This window comes from Pelodiscus sinensis, chromosome 8, assembly GCF_052426305.1.
Source record: "Pelodiscus sinensis isolate ZL-2025 chromosome 8, ASM5242630v1, whole genome shotgun sequence".
Classification (NCBI taxonomy): Eukaryota; Metazoa; Chordata; order Testudines; family Trionychidae; genus Pelodiscus; species Pelodiscus sinensis.
The window spans coordinates 64,670,001-64,694,173 of NC_143059.1; the positions used below are offsets into that span (position 1 = coordinate 64,670,001).

General features: G+C 37.1%; 1 protein-coding gene across 7 annotated transcripts in view; it reads right to left on the reverse strand.

Moving 5' to 3' along the window:
* VTI1A (vesicle transport through interaction with t-SNAREs 1A) overlaps window positions 1-24,173 on the reverse strand; it is a 368,659-nt gene that overhangs the window by 265,376 nt on the left and 79,110 nt on the right. For 5 of the 7 annotated variants that reach the window (XM_089780209.1, XM_089780210.1, XM_089780211.1 and 2 more), the window contains exons 4-5: window positions 9,635-9,712; window positions 3,331-3,351 (exon numbers count right to left, since the gene is read on the reverse strand). In XM_089780209.1, the coding sequence (XP_089636335.1) occupies window positions 3,331-3,351; window positions 9,635-9,712 (99 nt within the window). The remainder of the gene's footprint in view (window positions 1-3,330; window positions 3,352-9,634; window positions 9,713-24,173) is intronic. The other 2 variants (XM_075935464.2, XM_075935466.2) reach the window with 1 other exon arrangement.

Sequence of the window (24,173 nt, forward strand, 5' to 3'; positions counted from 1 at the left end):
CAAGAAAAAAAAAAGCAGCACAAGCACTTAACATTTAAAAACATAAGTTACGGAATACTAATTGAAATCATAACAGCACCTAGAGTGGTGTGTGTTCTTAGGAGTCATTGCCAATCTAAATAATTAGCGTTAATTTTATGTAATAAGTTTTTTAAAAAGGTAGCTTTTCATAACAACAGCTTATTTTTTCCCTATGGCTCAGACACCCTGTTTAAAGAAATGTGTAAGATTAAAATGGTAAGATTCAATTTATGCTAGTTTAAATTTTACAAAGAATGTGCCAGGTCTGTATAATGTGTCAAATATTTTCCTTAAAGTAAAGCTTAGATTCTAGGATCACCAAAGAATCTGAGATTCAAAAGATGACAATTCCGAAAGTTAAGTGGAGAGACTTTGAATATTGTAGGCACAGACTCAAGGACTCAGCAGCACAACACACGTTACTTTTTAATTACAGAAGAGTTATTTAGTGTTGTCATATGCTTAAAATGAAAATAACATTTTTGTTCAGATGAATTGTGCATGTGTGGAGGAAGTCAGAATTCACATTGTATGGTGTTATAATTCAGCACATTTATCCAATCACACATGTATTTTAGTATGTGTGTTTGCATATAATAGCTAAGAAAAAAATTATACTGAAAATGCAAAGCAGGATCCCTCAGTCCAGCCTAGCCCTGCTCTAAGCAATTAGAACACTAGAATACCGTGTATTCAGTGCTAACATTAACTCAATGCTGCGTCTTTCAAAACCTTCCCACCTAAATCATTCTACAATAAAAACCTAATTTTTGTTGTAACTGATGGTGTTATTTACATTCTGTGTTTGGTTTTGGATGAATACCATCCTTTTGGTCATGAAAGGCAATGAACTATAGTAGTAGCTGATGCTTTCAACTCCTTCCCGCCCCTCCCCAAACTCAGTCCCCCACACTATCCCCAACCCTTTGTAAGGTGGGTAGTGAGGTGATACAGTCTGTCTTGTAGCTTCAGAAAGAGCCTCTATCTGAAGTTGTGAGAGGAAGTTTTGCAAAGTGGCATGCTATCACTAGAGATTTAGTCATTCCATGTGGGCTGGATTCAAACTGAGATTTCAGAGACTAGAGAGACAGAGCAACATTGCTTCCATAGAATTCTACGTGCTGCATGTGTGTTTGAATAAAGCCACGGAATAAGAGGAAGTGTACTTTTTATTAACAAACTGTATGGAAAATCACTATTTCTTTTAAGATCAGCTTATACCTCCTTAGGAGAACTATAATTGGAGATGTCTTGATGTTTTACTACATGACTAGAGCCATGCCTGAGACACTGTACTATCCTTCATTGAGATTTCAGTGTGCATTGGACGCTCGGTATAAAAATACAACCATAATTATAGCCTATCGTATAGGTAGTACTCGGAACACAAAAAATTAAATTATTCCTCTGTCAATTCAATTTAATCAAGCATTATATTATGTTAACTGGATATATTCTTTAAAGAGGTTCCCACGCCATTCCAAAAAAAAAAAAAAAAAAAAAAAAGGTAACTGACAAGACTTAAAAAATACATGAAGAGAAAGAAATTACTAGTATGCAACATGATTCATTTAGTAGATACACAAACAGATTTAAAATCTGTAAGAGATTTGATAACACACAAAGGCATGGCCTTTTGCCACAAATGCTGAATTATCTAGGTGTTTGCATGTGGCTGTTTTAATGTCCAGCACCCTCGTTATACAAAATTTACATTAAAGTGGCAGCAGTACTCATATTCTCTGCATTCAGTTTTGAAAGTATCTTGCAAAAGGTCACGAACAAGGTTTATTTTAAAAAAGGCATAATTTGTTAGCAAAATGCTTCTATTGCAGTTTTCTACAATGTAGACATATATATGCATGTATATGCACTTCCATGAAAGAATTCGGCAAGTGTGATTTTAAACAACTACCCTTTGCTACAAGTCATATCTGGTTTTAACATGTCAGAAATCACATTATTAGAATCCTTGCAACAACGTTATCTGTTTAAATACAGGTCTATAAAGAGAATATAAAGGAGGGGCACTAAGTAATGATGGGAGGGATTTCACTTGATCTTAGATTTATTTTTTAGCATTCTTTCCCTCCTCATTATCACCCCATTCATATCGGATCCATTTGGGGACAGGAAAGAGAGACAAGCAACATATCTGGGACACTGGTGAAAGGTTCTTTTAAACAAAAATTAAAGATGTTACATCAAGAACTTCCCTTTGTTGCTATTGATTAGTTTAGTTCCCAGTTCCCTCTCATCAGCACTCCTAGAACTTATGATAAATACTTTTTCCAGAGAGCAATATCCATTATTGATTTGTCAGTTCATCATCATCATCATCATGTTAGTCAGTCAGAAGATAATAAAGACAAGACTAACATACTATATGAGAATGTTAATATTTTGCTTAGTAGGAGCTCTCTCCAGGAGTCTACTTAGAAATCTGGCCTGCTAGGAATTATGACTCCACTAAATCCTTACCAGTTGTAACTAGAAAGAAAAAAATAATAGTAGTACACATACCTGCTTTTGCATGTGCGTGTGCACACATGCACACATACACACTTATACATTCATTCTAGAACATTCTAGCAACACCACACACAACAGAAGACATCAGCTTTAGAAAACAATACACCACAATCTGAGTAATCAACCATAAAACTGTATACTTCTATCTCTAACTATTCATGATTCATTTACTAAGTATAAGGACGGGTACTTCAGAATACTAATCTGTAGTGTTTCACCTATGCATCACATGCAGTCAAATAATAAGTGTGTGTCTATTTGCACTACATTCTCACGGTGTACACAATACTTTCATACACTATGTATTTCAATAGCTCTACACTAAAGTTAATGTATAGTGAAGTATTACATGTTTGATAATGTTACAATACAGGTATTCACAGAAGCAGTGCTTTCATTTACAATACCAATGTATAAATGTATTTACCCCATCAAAGATTTTGTGATGCAAACAAGATTATTACTACACTTGATCTGATCATAATATTTTAACAGATCAAATAATAGGGTTTTTTCTTCTTTTTCCAATGCCTTTAAAATTTTTCACTGCTATCAAATAATATTAATTTCTAAGGTTTGATCTAGGGAGTCCCATGTAGGCATATAGTTATTAAGGGGAAAAAAGACACACAACAGTGAATATTTTTAAGCAATGTAATCAATATTTTTGCTTTGTGTAAATTTCCCTGCAACAATAAACAAAAAGATCTACTTTCAGATTTGGAAACTCAGCTTTAAAGGAAAAACTAGACAACAAAAAAGCAAGAAAGTACTCACCTCTTCACGTAATTTTATCAACTGCAACATGAACGCACAAAAAAGATAAAAAGGAAAGAAATGGCAGGAAAGAAAGATCAGTTGTGTGACAGGATACAGAATTAACATTGACAATTTATCTGTTTACATGTTTAGCATTTAAAAATCACAGACAAACACATTAAAAGAACCTAAACATAGACTACATGCAGAGTTTTTTGAACGAATAAAGATCACTTTCTCACACTGTCACATTAAACAAAGAGAATAGTGTGAAATTCTCTTTTAAACCACATCTAAGACACCATCATGAAATAAAGGGGAATGACTTCATAGAAGTCTATATTATAAAGAAAAAAAAAAACAAGTTTACTGTTCCACTCTTCTAAGATTGTACAGCTGAAGTGGTTTTGTATATATATATAAGTTTTCGGGATGTTTTCTATATTTTGTTAGTTGTGACAACTGGTTTCTTATTTTACTAACACATCTGACTTATTAATAGACTATATTATCTCTGTAGTTTGTCACTGGTATACCAATTGTTATTCTTATTCATAACATAAGTGCAGTATTATTATTCAACCTATTATAGCAACTTTCCCCCCCAATTAAAAGCAACTAAGTTTACATGGTAATACTTTATTTAGTGTACAATACACTTAATAATAGGTAAAAATTATGTATATCATGAAATAGTTCTTTCAAAAAAAATCCACTCTGCATATGTATCCTAATTCAGGAGCACTATATTTTTTGTATGTTTACATTGAAGTGTGTTTGTAAAATCAGTCTAGTTCATTGCAATCCACCCTTTTAACACTATTAATAACATTGTATCGGCAGGATTATTTAAAAAAAATCACTAGCTTGAATATCAACTACACTTTAACTCTCAAAATGGAGAGTGATACATTAGTTTGTTGAACTGGAACATAACAATATCATTTCAACAAATGTGTGCAAAGGGATGGACGTTATGAACCCCCCCCCCCCCCCGCAGTTTTCTCCCCAATTCCAGTTGAACTGGACTATGACAATAGCTAATTACTTCAGTCTATACTCATGTTTCATTTACAATTTCACAAGACTAATATTCAACTACTGTATAAGATGAGAATGTTTACAAATACTGAGAATTTCCACAAGCGAGAAGACCAAAAATAAAAATAAAAATATTCCATTGGTATTTCATGTGGTTGGTCTAAAATTAAATCTATGCTTTACCCCATTACTAAAAAATAAGAGAAAAAGGCTACTAACCATATAAACTAAGAGGGTAACTACTGCAATGACTTAAACTGAAAGATAAAGGAAACTTCCAAAAATCTGATATAAAGAAAACCACACTCTTTACCTACCAAACCAGTTCTTAAAATCAAGTACTTGGCCTAGCATCTCTCTCTTTCCCTCCCCCCTTCCTTCCCCAAAAAGGCAAACATTACGTCTCTTTAGAAAAAGATGATCTGGGAGTTGATCGCATAGCTATCTTTTCTTTCTGAGGTCACCAATCTTCAGTTGGCTATGATACTTAAAGGGCCAAAGTTTAAAACTACTCTCCTGCAATAGAGCCCATTTGGGGCATGCCACCCTGCTATAATCAGCGAGAGTTTCAAAATGCTGCACATTTGTTTTTTCAATAGGTTCCAAACAAAAAACGTTCTATCTTGTTTGTGCTGCATGGCTGAATTTAAGCTCTGCATAGGATTTGCAGCTAAGCGAGGTAATGGAAGGGTGTTGTGGTTTTTTTTTTTTTTTAAATGTTGGCTGAGAGATAGTCATTCAAATTAACAAAAGATGTATTTTCCCCCATCCACCAATGTTGAAGGAAACACTGTCTTCGCAATTTTCATGTCTTTATTTTTATTAAGCTTGCTGCACAACTATAAACAGCATTTAAATGTATACAGCCACCATTTTAGTTTATGATAATCAGCATATTTTTTGAAACAAAGATTTTTTTCCCTTCCCAATATGGAATTTGATACAAGAGGTAATCTGTTCCTTTGTAGGCAAAAAAAAAAAAAAAAAAAAAAAAAAAATCTGGTTTACGCTGGTTTGAACCAGTGGAATCTCTTGTGGCTAAGCCTTCTGCTGTGACTAAAATAAAAAGTGCGCCGCAGTGCGTGTGTGTGTGTGTGTGTGTGTGTATGTATGTGTGAGAGAGAGAGAGAGAGTGTGGGTGTGTGTGTGTGTGGGTCTATGTCACGTGACAGAGAAAACTACCCACGTTTTTTTTTTAAAGCTGATAACACTACTGTTGTCTCTGTCCGCATACAGATAACGAATAAATGCTGAACTCTATTAAACGCCCTTTACACATTATCGTGGGTCGAACACACAATTTTCTGAACTTATGATGACAGTCTATTTATTTTGCTATAAACCCTCGGCATGTAACGAACAGATTTGTGTCTGGTAATGATCTGCTCTGCCAGTGCTATATGAAATGATACCAACCTTCTTTAGATCTTGGGGAATTAAATTGACCAACTTCACCCCCTGGTCTGTAACTGAAGTTTGACACACTTTATGCACAGCAAGCCCAAATCTAATATTATCAGAACTTTGTAGTTAGAAATTAAGTAGCCACAATATTTGTTTACCACAATTCACCAATAAAACATATGATGCAATACAATACATATATACACACACACGTACACTCACAGATAGACATATAATTTAACCTTCTGGCTAATAAGGATTTATCTAATCATGTTAATGAAACTAAGTTTGTGGATCTAAGGCAACTGTATTACATTTCAAACAAACTGATTTGTAATACAATAATACCTGCACACTATATTTTTGGTACAAAAAGGTTTCTTCTTTAACCCTGTAAATGCTTTCTAAAAATGTATGTCGTCATCACATAAAACAACCAAATAACTAACAAAGCAAAGCCACAACTTCAGTACAGCAATACAGTGCTTAAAATGCTCAAATCTTTCAAGGTATTTGATAAATGCTGCCGGTCAGAATGGCAAATAAGCTTTGAAAGTAGAAGTCCTGCTGAAGACAACACTCCCGGAAAAAATGATAACCCAAGCATGCATAGTAGAGTTTTGGGGGAGGGGGAGGGTTGGTCTCCTATATTTATAGCTCAGAACATGCTTTACCTGATTATGTTCATTGGATTTAAATTAGGAGAAAATTAACATGTACAAAGCAAGCAATTGCTTTCTTAACTACAGCATGCAGTCACTAGTATCTACCATAGCAAACAAAGATATACTAATTTTAAAAGAAATTTTGATTGTTGGAATTTGTATATATTTTGACACCACCAGAAGCTTTTATAAACTGCACCTATTATAAAGTAAACAGATCTTGGCAGAAGAATGGAGTCATAACCATAATCTCAGACACAGTTGGTTGTATACTTGACGATAATTTCTTAAGAGGAGGAAGACCGATACACCTTCATATGCATTTTTTTGCAACATATATTTGTTCCTATTCAGATCTGTTTTGAGGAACAACTGGAGACTGAATTCTGTGTACCTGTTTACATGTATAACCTCAGGCATATTCTGTGTACCCACTAACTCAGTTGTGTACATCTCTGCAACTGTATCTTTGAAATATGAATGAAGAGCTAACAGTAGAGCAAACAATTAGCCAGGCAACTTATTCTTTGCTTTCTCCCCCAAATTGTACAAGCTTAGAAGTTTCTCTCTGCCTTAGTTGGCTCAGCCTGAACCCTACTCCGATTTTTATGTTCTCCATCGATGGTTTTTACCAATATTTCTAGTTTGTTAACATAGCTATTCTTAGCCAACACCTATTTTTCATTGATTTATTCATCAACACAAAACTAGGCTTGAGTATTGCAGAAAAAGAGAAATTATCACTTCATTTCACCAATTCAACCAAACCTAACAATTAATTAGATCTAAACTTTGGATAAGACTGTGGTTACCCCTTCCATTTACATGTACTTCTGTCAAGCAACATGAAAGTAAATTTCCACATGAGAAGGATACCCTCAATATTTCATATATTTTAATTATATAGGGACATTACATTTGATAGGTAAGATGTTATGTTTATCAAGTGTTTTTCATATCAATACAAAGATACAATAGCTTTTTGGGCTACTGAATTAAACACTCATAAATAATTGGTTAAATATATACAAATAAAGTACCCAAAACTTATATTTATGGTTGGATTTAAAAAACGGCACCTAATGGTGTGTCAAACTTTTGTCCAAAAAGTTTGTAAGACAAATAATCAGTCAGTTGCATGTACCCAACATTATTCTCTTATGATTAAGTATTTACTTAGCTCTAACAAGTATGGACCATATTTTCAGGAGAAAAAGAGAGAAAAAGGATTGGAAACTTCCAATAAGTATGAACAAGTTCTTTGTGAACTTTAGCCTTTCATGCATTTAAAAGAAATAAACTAGTTTCACAGCAGAGTTTCATATTTATAAAATCTGTAAAAAAAGAAAACACATTTTCAGTATTTCCAGTAGCACAATTGTGTCAATTTGAAGATACAAAGTTGCAAATGTGGAGTTAAATTTCTCAAGAGACCGAACCATCCATTCCCCCCACGTCAACATTTTATCCTAGATAGCAAGTAGTCAATTCAAAACCAAAAAAAAAAAAAAGTGGCAAAGAATTTCCAATTTACATTATTATATAATTCTTTTGGGGGAGGTCAGTCTTATTTTCTTGAGCGTTTTGAAAAAAAAGATTACAACTCACAAAAAGTGCACCCAGGAATCAATGATTCAGCTTTCCTTAAAAAGCAAAAGTAACATTTTATCTTGCATTCACACATTAGGTATTCTGTTATAAGTATAACTTATCACAACTGCCCTTTTATGTCTGATCTCACATCAATTTTTCTTGAAATCTGAAAACAGAATAGTTAAAAAAATGTGAAAACCCAAATTGTATCTTAACACCTTTATATGCTTGAACTTATGCTGATGACATGCAAATTATCAGAATGTTATTCCTAAAACAAACTATTCTCTCAGTACATCTACTTTTTTTTTAAAACCAATATTTCAGTTTATTCAAACCTTGGCAAATCTCTTGCAGTTACATACTTCGTATATTTTCCTTTGTAAAGCTATTAGACCCTTTTTATTGGGGTAAATATTAGATTAAACACCATATATGTTGTCATCAATCTCTGTATTAAAATCCATCATGTAAATTACCATTTAGCCTTTTAATATAGTGCTTGCAATATTGTACTTGCTCAGGACTCAACTTTTTTCACCTCAGTATTTTGAACTTGGGGGACAAAACCTGAAGACTTGAGTTTCACTCAGCTATTCCTAAGGCAGAACTAACACTGAAGTCAGAATTGAATAAAAGCTTTAGAATTTGGTCTTTATTTCTCCCCAGTATACAGCATCTAAATAAATGAATGTAATGTTAAGTAATAATCCTTTACCAAGCTTTGCTTGTAAAACCAAAGTTATTTGAGTTCTATCTCAGAAAAAAATATTATTCTAACAAACTTCAAAATAACTTCTAAATTAAAAGTACCACATGCTCATTTTGGTGTGAAGGAATACAAGGGAATTGATTTAAAACAAAATGATTTTCAGATAGAAAAGCTGTAAGACGAGTCTCAGCCTCAGATGAAGTAGTAACAGGAAGGTCACATTCTCTGGAAAATAATGTTTCCTCCACTATTTTAAAAATCTTATTAGAATCTTGGTTATAGTATCTTGAATAACCATTTTATGATAAAACTCAAGAAGGGCTTATCATAGTTAAGCACCCTTTCAGAAAAAATGTATATATTATAAACTCTAATATAATGAGTTTGAGAGAATTACACTTTTTTATTGGTGCATATTGCATTTTTAGTACAAGGAAAGAAAACCTGGTTAAGAAAGGAAGGCACACAAGGAAAGTGAGGAGCACTATTGAATTCCGAGAGCTCACTTTCATTTGTTTTGCCTGCCAGTGTTGATTTAATTACACTGCATTATTATCAAAGCTGCATTATGTACTTTTTTATTCCTTTTACATGTGTTTGAGGTGAAGACCCTGGCTTTGTCAGCAAACAGCGCGTTTCAAGTTATTTCTTAAGTACTAAATAATAAAGAAAAGAGAAGAAAAGATTTTTTTAAAGATAGCAGACAGTGATCACAAGGTAAAGGGTTAAACGTAAGATCTCCAAGAAACATTTTGAAGTTGATTAAGACCCCAGCTTTGCATTAAACAGTATCACTTCCACATGAGTTGTTGCTAATGCTGTTAAGGAGCAGCTTGAGAAGCCCAGTGTGCCAGTGACCTCCTTCACCCTCCAGCCACCCACTAGGGCTTCTTGATTAGCATCCTACCTGGTTCTCTGAGGAATTCCCATCATCCCCTAGGAGCTCATTCCGCACCTCGTCACTGTAGGCAATCCGTGACCTTTTCTGTAAAACAAAAAAGAAAAAAGGGTTAGGAAGTAAAGCGTTGAAGCCATCCGTATCAAGGCTGATCATTTTAAACCTCGAGAGCCCCCTAATGGATACCTATTTGAAAAAAATCTGCAAGTAAAGTTGCTGAGAAGTTCCTTAAGTGTAGAATTTCAATATATATGAATGGAAAAATCTGAACATATCTGAGGAAATTGTAAAAAGTTACATTCTTGAACTTACATCAACAAAACCTGCTTGGTAAAAGCACATGGCTTTAGAGTATGCAATTCCAGTTTTCATAACTGGAACATTTAAAAAATACTAAAATTACATAAGAATTTCTGCAAATGTGTTCAGAGAGGTGTAGATGTATTTATCTGAAGTTGTCCTATTATATGGAATGGGAACTCTTGAAATATAACAGTAGTAATGTCATTAAATGGGGAAAAGAAGGCTAAGCTTTTCCCACATCAAACATAACTTTTTAACTATGTACACTGGCCAAAAAAAAGGGGGGGGTTAAATGACAAATATAGAACATAAATGAAGTTTTCTTTGCTGTTGTGTCTATAAAGACCTACAGGTAAAGAAAAAAAAATCTTAGGGGTGGGAGGTCGTGGGGGCAACAGTATTGGAACACTTTCTATAAAATCAACAACTAATGATGAAATCAGAAAGTCCAACATGGGCCTGTGAGAAGAGACACATCAGGATTTAAATATTCATCCCTATTGATTCTAATTAGCATATTTTAAAGAAAGTTATGAACAACCAAAAACAGAGACAGAGCTCAATCTTAAGTTTAGTGCCTTCCAAACTGTAGAGCACTGTGTTGCTTTCCTTCTTGTTTTATAGCTTTTTAAGAAAATTAAACATGGATATGACCAGATTTAATATAAATGAAAGGAAGGAACCTAAGTGGCTAGAACTAATACAACTAGAATTGGACTGGACTTGGTCTGTGGAGGCTTCCCTGCACAGCTCTGCCAAAGCACTCCAGTTTTGACCTACAGTAGTACCTGTAGCGACCACTCACTCAGCAGAAATCCTAGACGTTTCCCGAGTTGGCTGCCTAGCTGTGCCAAAAAGCTGTCTCAGTTTGGGAAGCAAGCAACAGTTCACTAAAGATTACACTAAGCACATAGACATTCATTATATTTGTGACCAAATAAAATCTGAAAATAGGTTACCACTGGGAAAGGGATAATGATACCAATGAACTAAGCCAGGACACCAACCAGTTTACTTGCCGCATGTTTTAGCTGTTTATCCTCTGTGAGTTAGGTTTGACCGTTCACTATCATCATCCCCATCATTATGCTCATCAATTTGTGGTGCAACTGCTAGTGCTCAATACTAGATTACATACTAAAGCTACAGCTGTTTTACATAGAAAGGACTAAGTGTACCAGTGCCCTACTGAAGGAACTGAACTGTGTTAAATTTCTATTTCCCTATTTGGAGATCTCAGCTGCAGCAGTTTCATACTAACCAAGTAGTCTACAGCATTAAAGGAAATGAGAACCTTTAAACAGGCTGTGGTATCAGAGCTGCCTGTTTAAATTATTCATTTCATCACTATGGGGGACTAAAACATTCCACAGTATGCAAGAATATCATATGGAGATGGGTTTTGTTTTTCTCTTTTTTCACCAAAAAGCCAACAAATTGGCATAGATTGCTCAATTATATTATTTTTCTATTTTTATTTGATACACATCAAACAAGGAAGGAAATTCCAAATATATGTCAATAAATATCTAGAGAAACAAGGTAGTTGAGATATCTTTTATTGGATCAACTCCTATAAAAGATATTGCCCAACCCATCTTATGTGTCTAATATCCTGGAACCAGCACAGCTACAACAACACTGTAAATATCTAATATTTTGGGGGCAAGTTCCAATCTCTATATATGAGGTCCAGCAAGTTAAGTGAACAGTCCTACACAAATCACCTAATAGCTCAGCAGTATGGATACTGGTTAAAGTTAACCATATTTTTCACTATTATCTTGCAATGGTAAACATCACACTTCATTAGTTTGTTGTCAGGTAAAACACTTGGCTAATTATAGAGAGTTTTTAGGGCAGGTCTTAGTTTCACATAATTCATTTGAATGATTAAAGTGGTGATCCAATTTGCAAGGGACTGTCTGAGGAAAAGGTGTGCTATATGACAAGACACAACATTTTTGCAATAATTCTATTTTTGCAAGACGACATTATACATGTCCTTCAATGTAAGCACAACTAATAATGTTTTCAGCACCATTGTTTTATTACAATAATCTGACCTGATTAGAAAGTCAGCAGTTGTGCTGAAGGAAATAATCTTTTGACTACAGCTAGGTGTAACCCTCTGCCTTAATCAATAAATAATTTGCTATTACTTTTTATCACAATTTCACCACCAAATGAATCCATAATAGAAAAAGGACCTTGTAAACCAAAGTGCTCATTTGTTCTATCAAGATTTGTACAAAATATCAATAACTTTATTTTCTTTAACAAAAATAGTATTCGTAGTAATTTTGGTAAAACTTAAATTGTACTAATCAAAATTAACAATAAGAAAACACATTAATACAAATCTGATAACTATAAATATATTGTAATTGTTTTTTACTTCATAACTATCATCTGTATATAAATATGTACTTTAGCCAAATGCAGGCATGGTAGTTTGAGCTGGAAATGTCACACATTCTGCTACAGTTTGAAGGAACCCAATTCATAATGCATTTTATAAATAGTTAATGACTTCTATACATAAGCTAACCAGGCAAATCAAGAAATTGTCAACATTTTTAGTCTTAGTTGTCAGTTACCACTGTCTACTGGTACTTTATATGTATGTTTCTAGAAAAGACAGAAGCTTTACAGAGTTTGTAATCTGATGCATATTCTGGGCAGCTCAATATACGTTTAAGAGCTTCCATGTACAGTTTTCCCCTCTGCAAAGGTTTGTCAAATGCAGTAGAAGTTTTTCTTGCATTTGGTTTACACACACACACACACACACACACACACACACACACACACACACACACACACACACACACACACACACTTATGATTCTAAGTGTGTACATGTATGCTGACCCAGACACTCATTTAATGTTAAACACTCATGCACAGAACTGAGTATAACATATACTGAGTATATTGCTATGTGTGTACACACTCAGAATTCTAAGTATACACTTGCACTCAGTGTTACACAAAGGGGCTAAGCTACTATTCCCAAGAATTTCTAGGCAGAGAAAGTTTTAGTAGCTGCTTTAATGTACTACAGTACACAGACCTTCTGTCAAGGAATAATTTTGATTCCAGGCAGATCTCACTTGGTTTATGAACAAGATTTTTGCATACTGATTGGGTGATTTTGTTAAAGCCCTTTTCAAACAGATACACTTGCTCAGTTCTGTCTGGCAATTTGGCTTTAAACAATCTGTCTACTTGACCCAAGCCTTAACATTTCCCTACTGAACTGAATATGTTCATGGGCAGGCACAGTTAAATTAGAAATGAAATGAATTAACTCAGCTTAAACTAATTAAGAACTGTGATCTGCAGTACCACCCCTTGTATGATTTTACATGTGAAGTAAAGTACATGCAACCAAACTGTAAGAATTCTGCTATACTACTAATCTGAGCATAACAATGAAGTTAGTCTATTAAAGCACACTAGAAGTTAATTTCCATAGCCTACACATGGCAAACCAATTGCTTAAATCGCCTCACCTGGGAATGTAATACAATGTTATCATCAGACCAGCCACACCATAAATAGATTTATAATGCTTTCCATATGCTAGGCTATGTTGCTAGGCTATATGAATTAAGTAATGATCTGGTATTACAATACAATCAGCTAGTTCCCGCACCTGGCGGACAGGATATTTTGCTAAATTACTACCCATACAGATACAACACAAAATAAAGAAGGAAACAGCAATAGGAAGAGAAACAATCTACATGGCATATGACTGATTTTACATAGTAACCCAATAAAACGTAGAGGTGCCCAAAATAATCTGTTTCCAACATCTGTAAAACAGAATGCATGCTTACTTGTTTCTATTCAATTCCAGCCTAATTTTCCACATTCTATACTTTAATTACTCATCCACATTCAGCAATGTTCCCATTAGCAAGGGTAACCACTAGCCAGTACTCCTCATTCTTACACACTTCCAGCAGTGAGCCAAACAACGGATACAAAGCATTGCATATTTTTGTAACTAAACTAAGGAACAGCTTTTCTCCCAATTACTAATCAAACTGGCCTACAGACACCCAAAGCTAGATATATTTCAGACAAATGACCCACTCTAGCCCAGTTATACCTTTTGTCCAAACCACATTTTTCTACCTAGATGTATTTCAGAATTGGTTAATAGATTTTTTTAAACCATTGATAAATACATAAATAACAAAAAAGTTTTTAAAAAACTTCACAAGTGGTCCTGTAGCACCTTAGGACAGGTCTACACTAGGAAATGATAACAGAATTACTAATTTCTACTTAACTCTTGATTTTACAAAATCCAAATAGCATGTCCCCAATATGGGGAAGCCTCAAAATTAGTCTGACATAGGCTCTGTTAATGTGGATGTGCTACCTCAACTTAGAGCCCAAGGAAGCACTGGGGAGTAATCCGTTCAAATGACTATGGGGAGTAGTTATTTTAAATTATTTTGAAATTAGCATTGTTCCCCGAGGAAAGCAGGAGTACAGATTTCAAAGTAAGTAGCCCATTATTTCAAAACAACAGGTTTGGTAGTGTGACATTCTGCCTATAAATTCAGCCTAAGAGAGGTTATTTTGAAATACAGTAACGCCCTAGTGTAGACCAGGTCTTAGAGACGAACAAAAAAAAAAAAGTGTGTGTGTGTATATATATAAATAAAATCATGAACCACAAAAACTCACGGGCATAACCCACTTCTTCAGAAGAAGTGGGTTGTGCCCACGAAAGTTCATGATACTTGTGTTAGTATACTAACACGGCAATCCCTCTGAGACTAATAACAAGTTTTGGCCACATTTTTTCTTTCAGTATTGATGTGATTCTCTAGAATATATTGGATGGTTGAAAGAACACCACCCTACCACTTGGAAAAACAATCACATTTCTGTCTGAAAACAGGACCTACTGTAAATGCAAGTAACATTTAAATTGCTATAATTTAACACAGGTAGCAGGGAGGGATTCTATTTTAAAACGTTTTAGGAACTTTATGCATAAACTGTTTCACATTGCTCCTGTAAAGTTGGAGAACTGTGACCTGATCCTGAAACATGCAATGCTTAAGCAGAATGCTATCCTCACACATTATATGCTGCACAATTAGAACCTTATTTCCTTCTTTAAAGCATCCCCTGGGAAACAAAAAACCCTTTAAGCATGTTTTTGAATTATTTAAAGACAAAAACTAGCCTATTTACAGGGTGCTCTCACAGAGACAGGACTTTTTTATTAGTTAATTTTTAAAACATTAACTCAACAGTGTCTCCTTATGGAGAGTTAAATCATATTGACAAATTTAAGGAAACTTATCAGCTTTAGTGTCCAGAATAATTCTTATGCCGTTAAAAAAAAATTTGCAGCAGAGGGTCTCAAAAACATGTCACATGAAGGCAACAAATCAAACTTCTACATTTGTATATCAATGATGTCATTTTATCATAGCTAACCTATTTCAGACCTTAACTGAAAAAGGTTTTCACCAATTCTAGTAAGCTAACTGTAATCAGTTCTGTCTACAAGGCAAGAAACTGATTGCACCTTTCTAATCTGGAATGTAATAGAACACTGACTTTCAACTGTTTCCAAAGAAAAGTTAAAACAGAAATGAACTGCTTCCTAGCCATAAAAAATAAACTGGCTCTGATTACCTCTCCCCATTCCTGAAAAAAACTTAATGTGAATGAACTCATCAATCCAACAGAATTGTTTGGATGGCAAAAGTTTATGTCCGAAACACTTCCAATCTCCTCCTGCCCCTAAACTGTTACGGGCTAACTATGGAAGACAAGATTATAACCCAGAACTTTAATCCTGCAACTTTACAAAATTCATGTGTCTTCCAACAAGAGCACAGCCAATCAAAACATCAGTTGAAAATATTAATTTGAAGTTAATGCAGATAGAGCATCACATATTGTAAACAGAAGTCATAGGTCTATAAATCTTTTCAACAATTGTCTTCATATACACTTTCAGCTTCATTATGGTGTGGGAGCAGGCATGAAGGTCAAGATAACCCCCATGAGGATAGATACTATGTATTATGTTGCTGGTGAAAAATGCAGCTTCTGCCAACAAAACAACATCTATTTCAAACCTCATGACCAATGGACCATGCATGTCACCAAGATGGCCAATGTTAAAACAACCTACTAGATTGTACACATAGTTAGGAAAGAATGCAGGTCAGCTGTGAGAGAATTGTAACTCATTGTTTCTGTGTGCACATTAGGAGTGATAGAAACAGATTTCTAAAGTGAAGAGACATTTGTATTCACAAAAAGTTCAACATTTAGATGAACTCTGCTTTCTAATGTTAATAACCTACTAAAGAAAAAGTCCTCCGAAAAGCAATGGTCACTGACTAAAAATATCTTTTACAGATGGTGCTCAAAACTACTTCCTCACAACTTCTAATTCATCATCGCTACTTCTAATTCAAATGGACACTGGATACAAAAAGCTGATATAATGCAAAATTAAGGATATGCATTAAACATGAGAAAGTTAAGAAAGGCTTAACATTACTATTGTTTAGATACGTGTCCCCAAATACCATGTTAAATAGTGCCTTTCTACTTGGTGTTTTCTAACCTTCTGGATGGTTCTGAAGTTACCATACCTAATTTTAGACATTCTGTAGTGAAGCATATTTAATTCTATTAATCCTTCAGTCTCTTTAGACATGCAGTTGGTTCTTATAAGTGCTGTACAACAATTTGTCTACAACTTTCATCTGATGTCATAATCTGGTCAACATACCCAAGCTGAGGTCTCACCAGAACTGTGAGTGGGTAGGCATGGGGAGAGACTCTTACTGTTAAACTAAGTGCCTTGCATGTTGAATAGTAACAGAGAGGTAGCCGTGTTAGTTTTTCCTTTTGTTTTAGCAAGATCAAACTATGTAGCACTTTAAAGACTAACAAGATGGTTTAATAGGCCAGGCCCACGAAAGCTCATCACCTATTAAACCATGTTGTTAGTTTTCAAAGTGCTACATAGTTTTTCCTTTTGTTAAACTAAGAGGTGTGTCTCAGTATCCAGCCTAAAATCTCACCTGCCTTTTGCACTGCAAACTCATATCTAATCAGTTGTCTACTATTTCCTCCAGGCCTCTTGCAGCATTGCCGCAGTCCAGATTTCTCCCTTCCATTGAAAATTACTTCTGATTATTATTCCCCAGATGTAATCATTTGTATTTTTCCCCAAGTTAAATCTCTCTTTAAAAATAACTTCTGCCTATATTTCTAACCACTTTATACCCTTTTGTATAATTCCTTTATTTTACACAGGAAAACCTCTCAGTGTAGTTTCATTTGCAAGGTTTAATCACAAGCGATTGTTCCCTTTCCAAAATATAACAAAAATGTTAAATAAATGTGACATTCCAAGGTACAATTCAGACATAATGAGGGGTTGTTTCATTCCTTCCCTGCAAGAGTGGGGGCCTCACGATGCCTTGCTTAAGTAGCTTCTGTCTGGGCCACTCACATACAACCTTCCAACTTGCAAGCCACATCGGGGGGGGGGGGGGGGGGGGAGGGGGGGGAAAGAGAGAGAGAGAGAGAGAGAGAGTGAAAGTGTGTGTGTGTGTGTGTGTGTGTGTGTGTGTGTGTGTGTGTGTGTGTATGTGTGCGCGCGCGCAGCCTGCTAGTTGTACGCTGGCTCTCACAAACCTTGGTTGTATTGCAGGATGACCCCAATTTCCCCAGGCCCAAATTTCCCCCTCCAGAATGTAGGTCCTGGACAGGTACTGTCTTTTGGACAGTATAATTTTATTTGAAGCCCTTATTATTTTAAAGGAATAATATACCAGTTTTTTGTCTAAAATACCATCACCCAGATACCAATTTAAGGACCGGATTAGATAAACTAATAAAGAAGTTTATTAACTACAAAGAAATAGATTTTAAGTGAGTACAAGTAATGAGTCATAAAAGAAGAAATGATTACAAGAAAAATAAAGAGAAAATGCTTACTAGTGTCTAGGCTTGCCGGATGGTTTCAACAAAAATACCAGACACACTTGACATTACATCATAATCTACATTATATCTAATTTAGAAAATACCGGACATTTATATTTTCTTATGTATATTTTCTCAATTTGTTTCCCGAACAGAAAGCTAAAATACTAGACTGTCCGGTTCAAAACCAGACATCTGGCAATCCTACTAATGCCTGAGCGAAACTAGATTGAAGCAAACCTTATCACATATGTCCAAGCAAAATTACTGATCAAACTCTTCAGGTCAGGACCCATTTGATCATATCACACAGAGAAATCATATAACTTCATATACCATGCTGTCACACATATTTTATCAGGACAGTATTGACGAGCAAATTATTAGTTCTCAAATTATACCTTGCAAGGCACATAAAAGGCTGCAGATTATTATAATAAGGTGTAGGGTGTGAATACAGGGGTGTATTCTGTCACAATACGACCAAAGTTAACACCAATCCCTCCAATGTGCTACAAGATACCTTCCCAATTTATTAATTTTTGATTACCAACGGTCTTTGTTCACAGTTTAAACGGTATTTGGCCTCTATGAGAGTGTTCATTCATTTCTAAGTTATATTTCACAAAATAAAAGTTGATACAGAATACACCAGTTAGACTCTCCTTCTACCAACAGAGGATTCCTCCATATACTTTCTAGTATTTCAATCTAGTCTCCATAGCTTATAAAATGTGTTTTCTACAGCTTCCCTTGGAAAATTATTCTGCAATCCACTGGAATCACTCCATCAAACAACTCTGGGTGAAAGGAAAGACAAGCAGTGAGGTATAAAAATCAGAAATGATTTACATGAACAATAGAGAAAATGCTTACTAGCATCTAAAAAAATTAGAGTGAAGCAAACTTTCTTATCACAAGCTTACCTACTGAAGGGAAAAAGACAAATTTAGGAAGAACAAGACACTGACAATGTCATTTTGTTCCAGTTAATAACTAGACACATACCTGCTTAAGGTAGAATGTCATTCATTTTTCTCACGTATTTAAATTTAAATAAGGATATTTAGAGCTAGATTCAAGTCCCAAAAAGGATTAAGTTTGAGCTTCTCAGCAGCTATTACTGTGTGGTTTGCTGGTCCGCCCTGTCTTACGAAGAACAGAAAGTTGACAGGCAAACCTGCATTTAGGTTCTTGCCCAAACCATTCTGGAGAAACGTTAAGAGTGTCAGGTTGAGTCATCTAAGAGGACACAGCGGCCTATCTTTGCACTATGCCCCGGAACACTCTTCAAACCAACTTGGGCAGAAAGTAGACAAACATGCATGCAGCCTAATGATCAACATATATTTGTAAGGTTCCTCTCACCATACACTCTAAGTGCTAAGTTATCAGTTGCTCGCACCTATTCCAAAATACCCCTTTTTTATTCCTTACTTCGACAATGACAGCAGACACACAAATAATCTTAGAGGCTTAGGCCTGAAGACAGCAATCTCTCATATCCTGTAGCTTCAGGGGGTAGTTAGTCTGTTACAGAAAAAACAACAAATGGTCTGGTAGCACTTTATAGACTAACAAAACATGTAGATGGTATCATGAGCTTTCGTGGGTACAGCCCACTTCTTCAGATGACCTGTAGGCAGACAACTGAGTCCCAGAAAAGTGACTTTCATCAGAAGCTGATTTTTTTTTTCTTTTCTGGAGAACCCGGAAAGGAATAAGCCAGGTCAAAAGCCAGGAATAAGCCAGGTACATGGCTTTGGGGAACAGAAATACTCAGTGTTTACAATTCTGACTCCGCCTCTCAAGTTAAGAAATGGAATACCAGATTGACTGCCCACAAACATGACCATCTCCCAAGCAACAGTAAGAAAGTGAAATCTTTTGTCTATGAGAAAGGGTCTATTGTGACCTATTATCCTTCAGAAGTGCTCCTGGTAAGAAGGAACTAACTACAGTTACTAGACTTCCTTTGTTTCTGCAGAGGGCTCCAGAAAAAACATTTACTAACCTTTCCTTAATTGTTGAGATTCGTTGAGATGTGTTACTCATATTCATTTCATGATAGGTGTGAGTGACAAAGTGGGGACTGTATTCGCTCTTATGTTGCATGTAATTTCTACTGTCCTGTGGTAACCCCATGTGTGTGCCTCAGTTTCCATGGTCCCTGCACTAATACCTAGATGGGGATAGGAATTTTGGGTGTGACTCAGAGAGGCTGCCCCAGCACAAACACAACGGCCAATGCTTCCTGTAACCTGAGCCTGGAAGGAAGCATCCAAGTGACACCTTTTGCCCAGGAAGTTGAACAAAGGAGGACTTGGGGCTGCCTGCAAGCCTGGGACTGGTTGCTGAGTGTGCGAGTGACTGTGGGTGGCTTTGGTTGCAGAAATGGGGGGGAGCAGGGCTCTTGGCTCTGAGCCCCCCTCTCCCCAAGATGGATTGGACTGCTTCTGGTTCCTATGTAAACAAGTCTGTTCTATGCTGTATCCCTGTGAATAAACCTTCTGTTCCGCCTGCTTCCTGAGAGTCAGGGCCCAGTGACTCTCCACACGTTGGGCGACAGTGTGCAAATGCACTGTTACTGGAGATTTTTTCCCCCCTCAGCGGTATCCATCGAGCTGGCTTTCATGCCCTCTGGTGCCATGCACTGGTGTGTTGCTATAAGGAGTGCACACTCTCAGGGTGTGTCTAGACCACATGCCTCCGTCAATGGAGGCATGTAGATTAGACAGATAGGCAAAGGGAAATGAAGCCGTGATTTAAATAATCATGGCTTCATTTAAATTTACATGGCTGCTGCGCTGAGCCGACAAACAGCTGATCAGCTGTTTGTCGGCGCAGCGCGCTAGTCTGGACACTCTGCGTCGACCTGAAAGCCTTTTATCGCCATCCCCCTTATGCCTCGTAGGATGAGGTTTACAGGGGATGTCGATAAAAGACTTTCATGTCGGCAGGGGAACGTCCAGACTAGCGCGGGAGCCGACAAACAGCTGATCAGCTGTTTGTCGGCTCAGCATGGCAGCCATGTAAATTTAAATGAAGCCGCGATTATTTAAATCGCGGCTTCATTTTCCTTTGCCAAAAAAAACAAATCTACATGGCTCCGTCGACGGAGCCATGTAGTTTAGACATACCCTCAGTTCCTTCTTGCTGGCTGACTCTGAAATGGGGTATGAGGGTGCATCATGGAATGGACACAAGCAAACATCTCAAAGAACCGTTTTTAATTCTGCTAATACAATATACCCCCATAAAAGAAATCCCAAACCGGGCCATCACTACCAATCTACCAACCTAGCTCTTGCTCCCTTTAAGGGAAAAGTTACTGACTAAATGATGGAAGGAAGCTCATATATACTCGAGGGCAGTGGTGGGCAACCTGCAGTTCATCTGGGTAATCCAATTTTGGGACATGAGACATTTTGCTGATGTTTACTGTCCACAGGCGCTGCTCTCGGTAGTTCACAGTGGTCAGGGTTCACTGTTCCTGGCCAACAGGAGCTGCGGAAAGCAGTGTAGGAAAAACACAGCCTCTGCAAGCTACAGGGGGGCGGTGCCTGACAATGGTCAATGTCAACAAAATGTCTTGTGGCTTGCAATCAGATAGGCCACATGCGGACCATGTGGGTTGCCAGCCATTGTTCCAGAGTCATTTCATCAGGGTTCCACAATCCCATTTAATCTGAATTTCAACCTGATTTGAGCATGAAGTTTGCACCACTTTCATTCAATAATTTCCTGCGAAGAGAGATCACATATCCACCTGAATCCCTTTAATTCAGTTTTTGATATGCTTGACCATGAGATTTTGTGAAATCATCTCTCTAGCAGATGCCAGCTGGAGTACAGTTATAAGACAGCTCACAAGGTGCTTTAGGTTGATGGTCTTCTGCCATGAAAATAACTCTGCTGCGGGGCTGTGGAAAATCCCTTTTGAAAATACATGTTTTCCAAGGTCTAGAAACTAAGGCTAAATTCCATTCTCTGGACCAGCCAAACATGAAATGGAAATGTCACTATAAAGGTGCTGTTTTCCTGTACGCCTCTAGTGATGGTGTCAAGTGCACTTAGACTGATCTTTACAGTGCTAGAAACTTTTCCTGCTTTTTCTACTCTGCTACGCCATATATAACAGTTCAATCTAGCAACAGCAGAACCCCTTGAAAATGATGTATTTACTTCAGTTTTAATCCTGAATCTTGTACTTTTTCATTACTATGACTCTCTCTTGAATGTATATCTGCTAAGCATCACTGGGCGTCAAACATAGATCTAGATCTCTTCTCATATTACCAAGGGAGCCCCAAAAAAACCACAGAGGAAACACCGACTTATCTCCCGATTTGGCGATGACTGACATCCTACAGCATTTTGTCCTCACCACAGGAGTTGAGTGGGTACTAGAAAAACTACACTGCCATGACAAGGCCCAATTTAAATGAATAAGACTTTAAAAATTGCCCTTTCCAAATGTTAAAGAATCCTTCTAGCTACTACTAAGTGTCCCCCATTATAATTATTATTTTGGCCATATGATGTTTTAATCTTGTCATTTAAATGTTGGGTAGAAGAAAATCTCTATTAAACATGTTTAATATTGCTGTACATAATCATTGTATAATAAGAACATCCCATTAGCGTAGTGAGGAATAATTTCTAATATCTCCATTGAAAATATAATAAAGTTACGCTTGACAAAGAATGATTAAATGGAAACTAAGATTGCAAGCTCAACAATACATCTATCATCTTACAAGTTCTAGAATTTTAGAGTACAAAACAGTACATATTAAGTAAAACAGTTAAAGAAAAAATATTACATGCCTGCTACACACACAAATATTACATGTGTGCTAAACTACACCCCTCTGTCGGCAGAGGGATGTAAATTAGACATATTGAAAGTGCAAATGAATCCAGGATTTAAATATTCCATGCTTTGTTTGCATAATGGTGGCTGCCGCTTTTTTTCAAAACGGGGCTTTTTGGAAAAAACCAGCAGTTTAGACATGGCATTTTCAACAGAACTGCCCTATTGTGAAAGATCCTGTACTCATTCATAATGAGTCCCCGTCTACACTGCCGTTTTTTTCCAAAAAGACCCGTTTCGAAAAAAGCAGCGGCCACCATTATGCAAATGAAGCGTGGGATATTTAAATCCCAGCTTCATTTGCACTTTTGATACGTCTAATTTACATCCCTCTGCCGACAGAGGGGTGTAGTTTAGACGTAGCCCCACATTAATATTGATATGTGAATGCTAATTTCTAAATTTCCTGAATTTCTTACTAATATTAGCGCACAGATTGTAACTAGCGCCCTGCAAACCCACAGATATCTGTGGCTCATTTTTGTGGATAAAGATGCAACTCTAATTATAACAGTGCTCTCTCTCGCTCTCTCCTTCTGTTCCTTTGTTTGATTAAGATTTAATAATTTCAAACATTTTAATGACTGTGACGGGCCTGCAGAACCCGCCAGCGCCAACCCCGCTGCAGGCCCCGAGCCCCACAATGCAGCTGATCCGGCAGCGTCTCTGTGGGCGGAGGCGGCGGGAGCGCACCAGACGTGTGCCGCCTGCTCCCGGGCAGCTCCATGGAATCCTCCCGAGGCGAATAATGATGGCACGGCCCATGCCGCGGGCCGGCCGGGCGTGATGTCAGAAGACAGCGCGGCGTTCAAAAGAGGGGTGGGGAAGCCCCAGGAGGGAGAGGAAGTAAGCGGGGAGATAAGGGAGGAGGAAGAAGGGAAAGAGGAGGAGGAGGAATGGGGGGGGAGAAGAGGGGAAGGCCGTAAGGGAGGAACGGGGAGTAAAAGGAGCCGGGGGGGGAGAAGCCCGGGTCAACGTGGGACGGACGCCGAGATCTGACGGCACGGATGGGAGTAAGTGACCCGGGACTGATCGGAGGAGCCAGGAAGCCAGTCAAGGGTTCGTGAGTTACGGCACAACCCACCAACCGGGCAGGGAAGCGTGTCCCTGTCCTTAGGATCCTGGGTCGGGACCTAGAACAAGGATGGGCCCAGGTCCCCCTCCCTTCCATTCGTGATAGAGACTAACCAAGTGGGACTGGGGCTAGCGCCCAGGGATCTGGCGCTTAAGGAGTACTAGGGATTCGAGACAGTAGGCATTGGGTGGATGCTCAACAAGGGGCTGGATGCACTCCCCAATGATGACCCTGGGGTGCTGAGGGGAAGAGCGACCCATGACAATGACCAAAAATTTGGTGTTCTAGCTCACTGCATA